This window comes from the organism of the source record quoted next, unplaced genomic scaffold (genome assembly GCF_019419815.1).
Source record: "Pyrus x bretschneideri cultivar Hongxiangsu unplaced genomic scaffold, Pyrus_bretschneideri_v1 Contig54, whole genome shotgun sequence".
Lineage (NCBI taxonomy): Eukaryota > Viridiplantae > Streptophyta > Magnoliopsida > Rosales > Rosaceae > Pyrus > Pyrus x bretschneideri.
Genome location: NW_025999792.1, coordinates 2,613,624 through 2,626,345, shown reverse-complemented (window position 1 = coordinate 2,626,345; position 12,722 = coordinate 2,613,624). Strand labels below are relative to the sequence as shown.

Sequence of the window (12,722 nt, the reverse complement as noted above, 5' to 3'; positions counted from 1 at the left end):
CTACAATGAACCACCACGAGAAGCCAGCCTTCACACCGCCAACCGAGAAGCGCCTAGCCAAGCACATCAAACTGCCACAAGCACCTGTTCAAACGCAGCCACAAAGGATGAAACAAGCCATAAAGGGGAAGAAGCCCGTGGCAAAACCCAGGCAACACTGCCAACAAGAGCAGCAAACAATGAGAGAGTGGTGGTGTGGTAAACACCCGAGCCAGTGAGAACACCATGACTTTAGAGCAAAGAGGAGATGGGTGAAGAATACGAATGCCAGGAGGAGTGAGGGACAATCCAAATCGAGGTGGGGAGCAAAGGAAGACATCAAAATCAAGGAAGAGAAGAGGAGACAAAGGACAGGAGGAAGGGACTGCCACCGCCCCCAGCCATATCTAGGGACAGCGGCTCTGGATTGTGGCAAGATTGGAGACACTCACACAACCGGTGAGATAGAACTCTCAGGTATGAACTAGTAATCCGGTTTTGATAAATTATCGTATGAACTTGACTAGAATTTTCGTTTGTTAGGGTAATGGATGATAAAAATTTAATAATCAAGTTTTGAAAGAAAAAAAAAACAAAAAAACAATTGGACTCAGACCTGATCCGAACCAGCCCGTTTTAAACGGATCGGGTTAGGTCCAATTCCAATAATCAGAAATGCTATACCCAACTCACCTCGACCCGTTTCATTGTAAAACAGATCCGGTCTAGTCCCTCCAAATTTGGGCCCAGCTCAGCCCCATGCCCACCCCTAGTACTAAGTGGCTAACTTCCTCTTGAGCTTAAACCTACGCAAACGCAAATTGAGCCTTCAATCTTAGCAAGAAATCTTGCAAAATAGTTTTAATGAACATTATCACTTACACTTGAAATCTCGTGTTCAATTCTCTCTTCCTGTAATTTAGACGAATTTAATGTAAATAATTCTATAGTTTAAACTGGTTGTTTGCGTAACAAGTCAGCTGCACCAGCTCAAATATTAGTCTTTCAGAAAGACTTGGCTCCTCAATGATTTAGAAATAACTCCTGTTTTTTCGGAGGAAAAAAAAAAAAACACACACACACCTCCTTAAAATACCTCGTGGCTTATTCACCAAACTTTGTGTTAATGATCTGAAACGTCCATATCATAAATTACTATGTAAAAATCATCTCTACAAAAAATAAATTAAAACTAAAATTGTTTAGTCATGAAACTGTAAAACAAATGGACAGATTCGGTAAAACCCTTGCGAACCATCTGTCTATTTGCTACAATTGAATGATTAAATGATCCTAGTTTTATTTCATTTTTAGAGAAAAAGAACTAGAAACTTGGCAGTTCAAAAAGATTAATCAACAACTTTGTACCTCAAGCGCAAGAAACATGAATATTATGAAATATAAGTATGTAGGCAGAATGCAATTTGCACAACTGTATTGGACCCTGGACAGTGGCGGAGTACACCAACATATCTGAATGTTGGGTAAAATCACAAATACTTGACCATACCACGACCCTCCACGCTTAATTTTGTGGCCTGAAGCTGCTTCTTCTTTGGTGCTTTCAACTGCTGTAACTTCCTATTCATCTGCCAAACAAAGATAACCTTTCTTCAATTATCGTATCAATAGAGGTTAGCAAAGTAAAGTTCAGAACAAGGAAAGCCATTTAAGAATTATGAAGAAAAACCAACGAACAAAGACGGGAAAAAAATCCTTAGACCGTTGAAAGAATGAAGATTTAAGCTCAAAGAAAATCTCATACAAGGGCAAAAGCTCAACTCCAAAATTTCAACAAACAAATAGAGACAGTTGAAGCAAGCTCCATTGATTTTTGGGTTCACCGCAATATGAATAACTTCAACTATCAACTTCAACCACTAAAATGATAAGTTTTTATGCATGTAAGGTTTCAATTTCAAATCGTTGGCAGCACTCAATTTACAGAATAATGCTCACTTGGATGCCAACTAATCAGCACATTCTTTTTTCATGTTTTTTTTTCTTTTCAGACATTTACCAGTAGGAAAAACAAAGCCTACCTTCATTCGGCGCTGATCTTGTATCCCTTGTTTAGCACGGGCTCTAATTTCATCAGGATCAATCCTGGATTGTGGGCGCACCAAAAAGTCCATCGGTGTCGCTTCTGGTCTAGAGGCATGTTGCCGAGAAGATGATTGGCCAGATTTTCTTTCCCTGTACCAAAGTCAACATTAGAATTTGAAAGAAATGCACCTTCGAAGCTGAACTCTCCGCATTTAGAATGACCAATGAAGTATGCCTAATCTATCCTCAAATTTTACCTTGAAAATTCATCCACATCATCTCTCGATTCCATTCCTGTGCCATTACTCACTGGCCTGTGTAATAAAATATAAATAATAATTTAAGAAAATCAACTACTAATGCGCTAAATTTAGAGAAATTTATATTGAGTTCACCATGTATTTGTAAACATGCATATTAGCAATAAGATATTGGATGAAAGAAAGTCTAAGTACTTTTTAATTGTAGGCCTTCTAAAGGGAACCCTCTCATCGTCAACGTTTCTCATATCCTCAAACCTCGTACTTTTATTAAATATAGGTCGACTCTGCAGTTGTGCAACAGACAAAATGTCAAAGTCATTCGAGGCAATACAAACGAATTTCATTTAGTGAGCATTAAATAAGAAAACAAAAGAATTAGAATCTCAAGACAAAGATATATATATATATATATATATATATATATATATATATAAACAAATAATGGAATGGGATCTCCTATATATGATCCTTGGACAAGGAGAATAACTATTCAACATAACTGCCTCTTCCAGTAGGATATATCAGATTAGTGCTACATATATATCTATTTAATGCAGAGTCACTAAGAAGAATAAATTCGTAGAAAGGGAGGGGGTGATTGCCACATATTTGTAAAAGAAACATAAAAACGCAGAAGCATGGAAGGTAAGTACTAGAGGACGAATCAAATTACCCATTTGTCAACCAATTCCTTCGCAAGTTTTCTGTTGGAAGTTGTTTCTTCATCAGATTTTGATAAAAACATGATGACCTGCCCAAGAACAAAGTAAACCAATTGAAGTTGTCACACTGATTGACATCAATAAAAGTTGTCACACTGACTGACAAGCTTTCCATGCTTTTCCCAAAAAATAATGATCTAACCTTTCCAAGGCCACTCTTTTTCAGTTGTTCTCTTCTATCATACTGCTCTAGATCTATAGGGAACTGCATAACAGATACAACAATTCAGGTCCTATTATTGATTACCTTTACAAACTTTCCAATACAACAATGGCAACAGAGGTGTATACATCAGTCAAAATCTGTAAAATTGCTGCACGTATATTTATGTTCGGTAAACTTCCATCTGGAAGAGGTTCAAGCCAATTCTTCAGTAGAGTTAACACTCCATGATCTAAAAACTCTTGTTGAAGCTGCTTCCTGTACAAACAGTACAAATTAAAGAGAGAGTCCATTATTACAGATGCAAAATATATTTGGTGCAAGTCTGGCGAGGGAGATCACATGAAGCCAGCTTACTTTGACAGGACGTCTGTAAGAAGAGGCAACTTCTTGAGCTTATTAATGGCAGGTTTCCCCTGTCTATTTAAATCTGCATCCTCTTCAGCTGTTACCTCGAGCTCAGCCATAACTTTCTCAACCAGGAATGCTACTTCTGCAGGACTTTTTTCATTCTTCTTCCTTTTCTTACCCATCTTAAACATATCCTTAATTTCATCATCTTCCTCACCCTCTTCAGCCTAGAACAAGTAAAACAATAAACAAATAGAAAAATCAATCAAGCCGAAGCAGTAATAATCAACAGTATTGGTAAGTCATCTGTTGTGACATGTGGTATCTGACATGACTTAAGTTGAAGACAGAAACATTGTCAATCAACCGAAGCTCTACTACATCTTGCCTTTAAATTCCTTGCCGTGGCATTGTTTCATAAGCATATAGATAGAAGCACAAGAGGCATACAACAACAACAAAAAAGCCTTATCCCACTAAGTGGGGTAGGCTACAAAAAAAAACACAAACCTGAGGATGGTGACTAGGAGAACGTGGTTCGTTGTCACTTCCATACCGATCAGAAGGATGCACACCAGTGTCATCTATAAAGTTGTCGTCATCGTAATTCCTGACACCCTCTTGATCATCCTATTCCATTGAAGAGGATAACACAATTAGGAAGTTCCGACAGTAAAGTGAAGTCAAGATGAACAATACAGCTTATAGTTATGGAAAGCATAATGCAGCTATAAATTCTAAAACATCGTCAAAGAAACAGATTCAGATTCTTTCTGACAAATTGCAATTCGATTCAAATGGGAAAAGCAAGAACCATACTTTTTTTTTTTTTCTTTTTTTTTTTCAACATAAACAATTAATTATGCAACAGAGCATAAAATTCAAATATAAAATAAATTAAACACAAATTGCTTACGAAATTAAACAAAACAAAACATTCATGACAACCTCAGAGTCGCCGCCCGCGATGGTTTCCCACATCTCCTTGACCTCACCATCGGTGGCCGCCTTGTCAGATGAGGATCTCCTGGGGTATTTAGACCCTTTCTTCTCCCCCTTATGCCTCTTCTCCTTCTTCAACCTCTTCCGATTGCCCTCATCGCCATCGCCACCGTCATCATCGTCCAAATCAGAGATCACAGGCAATTTTCCAACTTGGCTCTTCTTGATCAACCGCTTCCTCGGCTTCGATTTCAACGACGACGGATCCTCGTGGACAGGGGTCCGAGACCGGTCTTGGTCGGGCCAATCGTCGTTATCTTCTAGGACGTCATCTTGGTGGGGCTCGGGAGACGGGTCGCGACCAGCTCCAAAGTCGTCGTAGTCCATCAATGGCTCCCCATCTTCATCACGGTACCTGAAACCAATAACGATGATTAGATGCAGGGAATCGAAGAGAACTCTAACCCTAATCGTGAGTTTGCGAGGGAGGGACTTACGGATTGTCTTCGTATGCCATGGTGCGGCGTCAGGAATCAGGATCCCACAGCTGCGAAATTGAGATTGAGATTGCTCGTTTCATCTCTCTCTCTGAGTTGTCCTCTCGTGCGCGCGCACATGCGCCGTTTGATTAAAATCCAACGCCTACAAATAAAACAGAGAATTTTTATTTTTATTTTTTCCCTCAAATGGTAAATAAAATTGAGCGCTCTACACACTTCGATCTAGACATACGGGTCGGATTTTGTATCAGGTTTGATCCGTATTTGAATCCATTTATACATGATGAACATATTTGTTCAAATTATGACTTGTTAATTCATGTCCGATTATAAATTCAATTTGAATTCTTATCGAATGTAATTTAAGACCAGGAATAATTAAAATCATATTAGTCATTTCATACATTTATTCTATTTTTATTTATTTTTAATTAAAATATTCATGTTGAATAATAAGGAAACTGTTGTAAATATTCATAGTTTAAGTATGATTGTGCTAAATCCTAGATTAGATTGATTCTAGTTATCCTTTCCTATTACAACTTGTATTACTTGGGGAAAAATGAATATCTTCTCTCCTTTTACTACTGTAAATAAAGGCGTCATGTAGGAGGAATAACAACAACACACATTTCCCTACAATTCTACAAACACATCTTTCTCAATCTCTCTACCCTTTCAACCGGCCCCCTTTCACCTTGTCAAATAAAATAGGCTACAACACGTTATCAGCACACTCCAACCACTGCGCTTATGAATCTGACGTTGAAAAATTTTTCTGCATCAAACCAATTCATCCATAGCATCACGCAATCAGGTTCTTTCAAAACAATGATTTTTATCTCAATATTTTTGCAGCCCTGATAGCATGAACATTCACCATAATGCATGACCCCACTTTACGTTTTTGATTCGACATAAATTGTGTATGCATTATACTCATAATTATTGAATTATGTGAGTTTGATATTTGCCATGAATTGCATCAAATATATGTACATGCATTAAAATTTTTGAATTGCATATGCATCAAATTGAATATATTTTGAATTGAATTGAAAAAATAAATTTTTTTTTTTTTTTGCGATTGGGAACCTAGGGTTCTTCGAACCCCCGACATCACCCAGACCTGCAACTAGAGAACTGATGTTGCACCAAGCCGAGAACCACGGAGCCAGAAGCAATGAGCTTCACAACCCAAAAAATCCGACAACATTGATGGTGTCTTTGTCCATGATCACCACGGGTATGGCATGCAGCCATCACCCTGACCCTTTTGGTTATCAACACCGACGCCTCGAAGTCATACCCAATGGAATTAAGGGGGGTGTATTCAATTGGGATTTTGAGGGATTTTAATTCTTTTAATGAATCTAAGGGTATTCAATCAGGATTTTAAGTAATTCTCTGGAATTCAAGGTGTATTCAATTAGAATTTTAAGATAATTTATTAAAATCCATAGAAATTCGGGTGTATTTAATTAGGATTTTAAAGAAGTTTATAACATTCGAGGTGTATTCAATTAAAAATTGATTTTAAAGAATTTGAGAAAGTTGAGGAATTAGAGGGAATTGAAGAGATTTCGTAGTGTATTTTAAGCATCCACAAATCCCACCTCTCCCCATGAGATTTCGAGGGAAATGAATCAAAATTTAATATGGAATCTCTCCAAATCAATTAAACTCCATAAAAATCCATGGATTTATAAATTCATTAAAATCTCTCAAATTCTCAATTGAATACACTCCCCCTAAGACCAAGTTTCGATTAAATCTCATCGGAATTTTTTTCAAAAATCCGATTTAAATTTTCTACGGTTTGGTTGTTATAACGTTGAGATTACATCATCTCTGTTCACCACCTTGGTCGTCAACGACCACCATAACTTAACCCGAGTCCTAACAAACCCCAGACCGCCGCCAGGAGTGATAGGTCTGGCGTTCTTCTCCGACGAAACACACCCAGCACACATTGGGGTGTTTGGTTCCATAACCTGAGCCTTTCTTAGGCTTGGCCCATTCTCGGTGACAACTCCAGCCGGTTGGGCTATGGAGCATCCCTCAGCTCAACTATTTTCCCCGGCCTGCCAAGAAAATAAAAGAGAAAAAAAAAAAAAAAATTTAGCCCCGCCTAATGTGGCCTATTTTGTTATCCTCTCCCCGTGGGCCTACAGTTCCACCCCGAGACCAAACCCATCCCATCCTAGGGCCTGGTTTCCACGGCACCATTTTTTTTAAGCCACTCGTGGGCTTTGGCCTATATTTTTGGGCCCCGAGTTTTATTCGCCTAATTATTTTAGGCCCAATGGGTTTTATATTTTTTTCACCCACACTTTAATTTAGCCCAAAGTCCAAATAATTAATTCAATTATAATTATAGACCTAAAAGTTCTATTTTTGCATATTCTTATTGTATATTTCTGTATATATATTTGTGTTTGCCTGCAGGAATTTATGAACCTGAAGTTCATAATCATTTTGAAACCTGAAGTTTCTTATAAACATGCCTTGTTTGAAAACCTGAAGTTTTCATTTAAAAACATCACCCATGAAAACCTGAAGTTTTTCATGCAAATTTAAACCAATACATGTCTATTAGAACCTGTATGTTCTACTCCTATGTGAATGGATTGATTTTTTCTCCATTACACTAACCACATCTTGTCCATCTATTTTGTGATAGGAACATGTTGAACTTAAACAAACTCAAGTTCACTGCTTTAGAGGTCTCTAGAAGAAACTACCTCAAGTGGGTCCAAGATGTGAAGCTCCACCTCACTGCAAAGAACTTACATCTCGCTATTGAAGAAGAGACGAACAACCCTGTTGACGAATCTGAAAAAGCCACCGCTATGATCTTCATTTGAAGACATATCCATGACGCTCTGCAAACTGAGTATTTTGCTGAGGAAGAGTCACGTGCACTATGGGTCGCTTTGGCTGATCGTTTTGATCACCAAAAGAACATATTCTTGCCTAAAGCAAGACATGACTGACAGCATTTACGCTTCCAAGACTTTAAGTTTGTGAATGAATATAATTCTAAAGTTTGTCAAATCCGATCACTTCTCAAGTTTTGTAATGAAACTTTGACCGAAGAGGATCTCCTGGAGAAAACCTATTCGACCTTCTCTGCTTCTAATAGTGTCCTGCAACAACAATATAGAGCTCAGACCTTCACTAAGTTCTCGGATTTAATCTCTGTTTTACTTCTTGCTGAAAAACAGAACCAGTTGTTAATGAAGAATCATCAAGCTCAACCTACTGGGGCGACTGATGTGCCTGAAGCACATTATAGCACAAACCAACGCCCAAAACGCCAAAAGAGGCGTGGGAGGGGCGGCCAGAAGCCATCCCACCAAGGTTAGCATAGTCAAGGCCTATCCAAGGGAGGAAACAAAGCCCAGAAGTGCCAAACCTTGCTCCCAAGGCCCCGAACTTCAAGAATAAGGGCAAAGCACCTGAAACCATAGATGCGGACATGTGCTATCACTGTGGTTCAAAGGACCATTGGTCTTGTGTTTTCTATGCTCCTAAAAAGGTTGTAGATGAATATCATGCTCGTCGTAAGAAGTTTGTATCAAACTTCGTGCAAGTGGACGAATAGGAGACTACAAAGATGGAGGTTTCTGACTTTCAAGAGGATACCACCCCTATGGAAGATTAGAATCTTAGACATAAACAATTTTAGTTAGTTAAAATTGCACATTGGGGCCGAATTCCACCTAGTGGCCGATCCCCCCTTGTTTTTGGTTGATTTTTGAACAATTTTCCTTTTGTGTTTGGATTATTTGTTGGTGATTTGTTTTTGGATATTAAGTTTCAATTAATTACCATCCTTGAATAAATGAAATTATTTTGAATTTATATTTGTTTTTAGAACTTTTATGCACGTGACCAATTCAAATTAATTTTTCATTCTAGGTATGACTAGTGGGAAATTTAGTTGTCTGGCAGATAGTGCAACAACGCACACAGTTTTGTGTGAACGCATCTATTTCACTAACTTCATACCTAAGAATGCACATCCAACTTGATAGAAGGATATGGTAAGGCATGTATAATGTTGTTTAATGGTACAATCTTGACCATTTCTGAGGCACTTTATGCTCCACGTTCCGGAGGAACGTTGTTAAGTTTCAAGGACATTAGAGATAACAATTGCCATGATGAAACCCATGTAGAAAACGGAGTTGAATTTATGTGCATAACTTCCTACGAATATGGCCAGAAGCGTATTCTAGAAAAGATAGAGCGTATCCCGAGTGGTCTGTATACTATGACCATACGCCCCATAGAATGCTACTATGTGGCCAGCCCTACCATTGGGACCGCACACGAAATTACACTTTGGCATGATCGTTTGGGACATCCTGGACAAATAGTGATGCGTCGTATCCTCAAATCTTTACACGGGCATCCACTAACCCGAAGTTTAGGTTCAATCCAAGGACTCGCATGTCAAACATGTTCAATGGGAAAGCTTATTACCAAGCCTTCTTATGACAAGATTAGTTCAAATCCTCCCATTTTTCTACAACGAATTCAGGGGGACATTTGTGGACCGATTCACCCTCCCTGCGGACCATTTAGATACTTTATGGTTTTGGTTGACGCTTCCACACATTGGTCACACGTGTGCTTGTTGTCCACAAGGAACGCTGCATTCTCCAAACTATTGGCTTAGGTTATCAAGCTTAGGGCTTACCCCCCTGATTATCTGATCAAATATATTCGATTGGATAATGCTGGAGAATTCACATCTAAATTTTTTGATGACTATTGCATGTCGGTTGGGGTTGAAGTTGAACATCCTGTACCCCATGTTCACACCTAGAATGGCCTGGCAGAGGCTTTCATTAAGCGCTTACAAATGATTGCTCGATCGTTGGTCTTACGTACCAAGCTCCCGATCGCTGCTTGGGGCTATGCAATATTGCACGCAGCAAAGTTGGTCCGCTTGAGGCCTGTTGTGACATAACCATTTAGTGCCCTTCAATTGGTTATCGGATACGAACACGACATATCGCATCTGCTCGTATTTGGTTGTGCAGTATATGTGCTGATCTCACCGCCCTTATGTACAAAAATGGGGCTTCAGCAAAGGATGAGAATTTATGTTGGATATGATTCTCCTTCGATTATTCGTTACTTAGAACCTTTGACAGACGATCTGTTTACCGCTCGTTTTGCAGATTGTCACTTCTATGAGACAATCTTCATGTAGTTAGAGGGAGATAAGAACGTCAACGTTCCTGAAGAACAATGCGAATTATCGTGGATGACTTTCACTTTGTCTCATTTAGATCCCTGCATCGCTTAGTTTGAAACTAAAGTGCAACACATATTAGATCTCCATAGCATAGTTCAGAGCATGCCAGATGTTTTCACCGATCTAGTGTGCGTGACAAGATCACATATTCCTGTTGCGAATACGCCTGCAAAGATGGATGTACCAAATGTACGACAGACTTCCTTCCTGGAGGCCTAGGACGCCAATATTGGTGATCCACGTACATTAACGGCTAGCCAATCATCTACCCCTACACAAAAGCGTGGTAAACCCCTTGGTTCAAAGGATTCACACCCCCGGAAGAGGAAACCCATGACACAAGGTCCCGAAAAATCTATCGTGAATCCGACTATCGCTTACTTATTCTATCCAACTCATGAGGAAATTGTAGATTATGGAAGCTTGCTTGAAGAGACGAATCATCCTCCTGAGAATCGTGAGATTTCGGTCTAATATGCTAGCTTAGATGATGTGTGGTGTAGAAATAAGATGATTGTCGACGATGCATTAGCATATGCAGTAGCTACTGAGATCATGTTGAGCGATGACATTGAACCGCATTCTGTTGATGAATGTCGATGTAGAACTGATTAGTCAAACTGGAAACAAGCAATCCAAGTCGAACTCAATTCACTTACGAAACATAAGATGTTTGACCTGTAACTCCTACTCCTCCATATGTGAAGTCCGTTGGCTACAAGTGGGTTTTCGTTTAGAATCGTAATGAGAAGAACGAAATTGTGTGTTACAAAGCTCGTCTTGTTGCATAAGGCTTCTCACAACGTTCGGGATTGACTATGACTAAACTTATTCACCCGTTATGGATGTGATTACTTTTCCCTACCTTATCAGTTTGGTAGTTTCCAAAAACTAGATATGCAGTTGATAGACATAGTAACCACGTATCTCTATGGGGATCTTAATATGAAAATTTATATGAAAGTTCCCGAAAGACTTACATTGACTGGTTCAAATATTTCCAAACCCCAAAACACGCTCTTAATTCGACTAAGGCGTCACTCTACGGTTTGAAGCAATCTGGAAGAATGTGGCATAACTGTCTGAGTGAGTATTTGACTATTCAGGGATATGTGAACAACGAACTATGCCCTTGTATGTTCATTAAGAAGTCACATTCTGGATTTGTGATTGGTATAGTATATGTCAATGACACGAACCTTATCAAAACTCCTAAAGGGCTCGCGAGAACTGCCGCGCACCTGAAGTCAGAATTTGAGATGAAAGATCTAAGAAAGACTCAATACTGTCTCGGTCTCGAGATAGAGCATTGTTCAGATGGAATCCTAGTACATCAATCGAACTATACCTAGAAGGTGTTGCACCGCTTTAATGATGATAAAGCGAAGCCTTCGAGTATTCCTATGGTCGTCTGATCGCTAGATGCAAAACAAGATCCCTTCCATCCGAATCAGGATGATGAAGAGATTTTGGAGCTTGAAGTTCATTATCTAAGTGTGATAGGCGTTTTATTGTACTTAGCTCAATGCACTAGACCCGACATCTCCTTCGCTATTAATCTTTTGGCACCAACACGTAGACATTGGACTGGCATGAAAGACAATTTCCGTTGTCTTAAAGGTACTACGAATTTGGGCTTGTTCTATCCCTACAAATCCTTGAGTGATGCTGCACCCTTTGCTTCTCGAGTCGATTCTCACCTTGTTGGTTTTGCCGACGCAGGATACTTATTTGATTCGCACAAGGCGTGTTCTCAAACGGGTTATGTCTTTACCGTTAAAGGCTCCACAATCTCTTGGAGGTCAACTAAACATACCTTAGTTGCCACTTCATCTAACCATGCTGAAATTCTCGCCTTACATGAAGCAACTCGGGAATGCTTTTCATTGAGAGCAGTAGTGGGCCATATTCGAAGCTCCTGCGATCTTTATCCCCCCGTTGATGTCCCAATGACGATCTTTAAAGCCAACGCAACATGCATTGAACATCTCAAGAAGGGTTACATCAAAGGAGACAACCCTAAACATATTACACCGAAGTTCTTCTTTTCACATCAGCAACAAGAACATTAGAAGATTGAAGTCACGCAAATCCGTTCACAAGACAATCTAGTCAATCTCTTCACCAAATCACTACCGAAGACGACGTTTCAGAAGCTTATTCATGGAATTGGTATGCGTAAACTTTTTCAGTTATAACTTTGCTATTTCTTTATGGAATTGTGTCAAACTCACGGAGAGTATCCTGAAGATACTTGCTTGATCTTAATGGACTCTTTTTCCCTACGATTAGGAACATTTTTCCCACTGGGTTTTTGCTACCTAACTTTTAACGAGGCACCCACCTTGGGCTGGTCATATCCCTGACGACGCCTCGTAGACATTTCTTTTAACTTTGCATTTCTCACGCATTTTTCCTTAGACTATGGATTTTGTCCCTACTCGGGTTTTGCCATAGCCTTAGGGATTTTTAGTGAGACTCGTT

General features: G+C 39.3%; 1 protein-coding gene across 1 annotated transcript; it reads right to left on the bottom strand.

Annotated features, from left to right (window-relative positions):
• Positions 1-1,348: 1,348 nt before the first annotated feature.
• LOC103938125 (protein IWS1 homolog 1) lies at positions 1,349-5,121 on the bottom strand. Its single transcript, XM_048570675.1, has 11 exons — positions 4,964-5,121; positions 4,473-4,881; positions 4,035-4,154; positions 3,531-3,751; positions 3,302-3,431; positions 3,153-3,215; positions 2,962-3,039; positions 2,481-2,572; positions 2,283-2,339; positions 2,022-2,175; positions 1,349-1,568 (listed from the first exon to the last, which is right to left on the bottom strand). Exons 1-11 carry the CDS (start codon positions 4,981-4,983, stop codon positions 1,470-1,472), a joined length of 1,443 nt encoding a protein of 480 aa, XP_048426632.1. The 5' UTR covers positions 4,984-5,121; the 3' UTR covers positions 1,349-1,469.
• Between the last annotated feature and the right edge of the window lie 7,601 nt (positions 5,122-12,722).

Bases quoted from the DNA above. Each gene is read 5' to 3' on its own strand.
- LOC103938125 (XM_048570675.1), bottom strand. From the start codon at position 4,983: ATGGCATACGAAGACAATCC. The intron at 3,432-3,530 runs GTAAGCTGGCTT...CTGTTTGTACAG, and splicing joins CTTACAGACGTCCTGTCAAA to GAAGCAGCTTCAACAAGAGT. The intron at 1,569-2,021 runs GTAGGCTTTGTT...TTTGTTTGGCAG, and splicing joins AAGATCAGCGCCGAATGAAG to ATGAATAGGAAGTTACAGCA.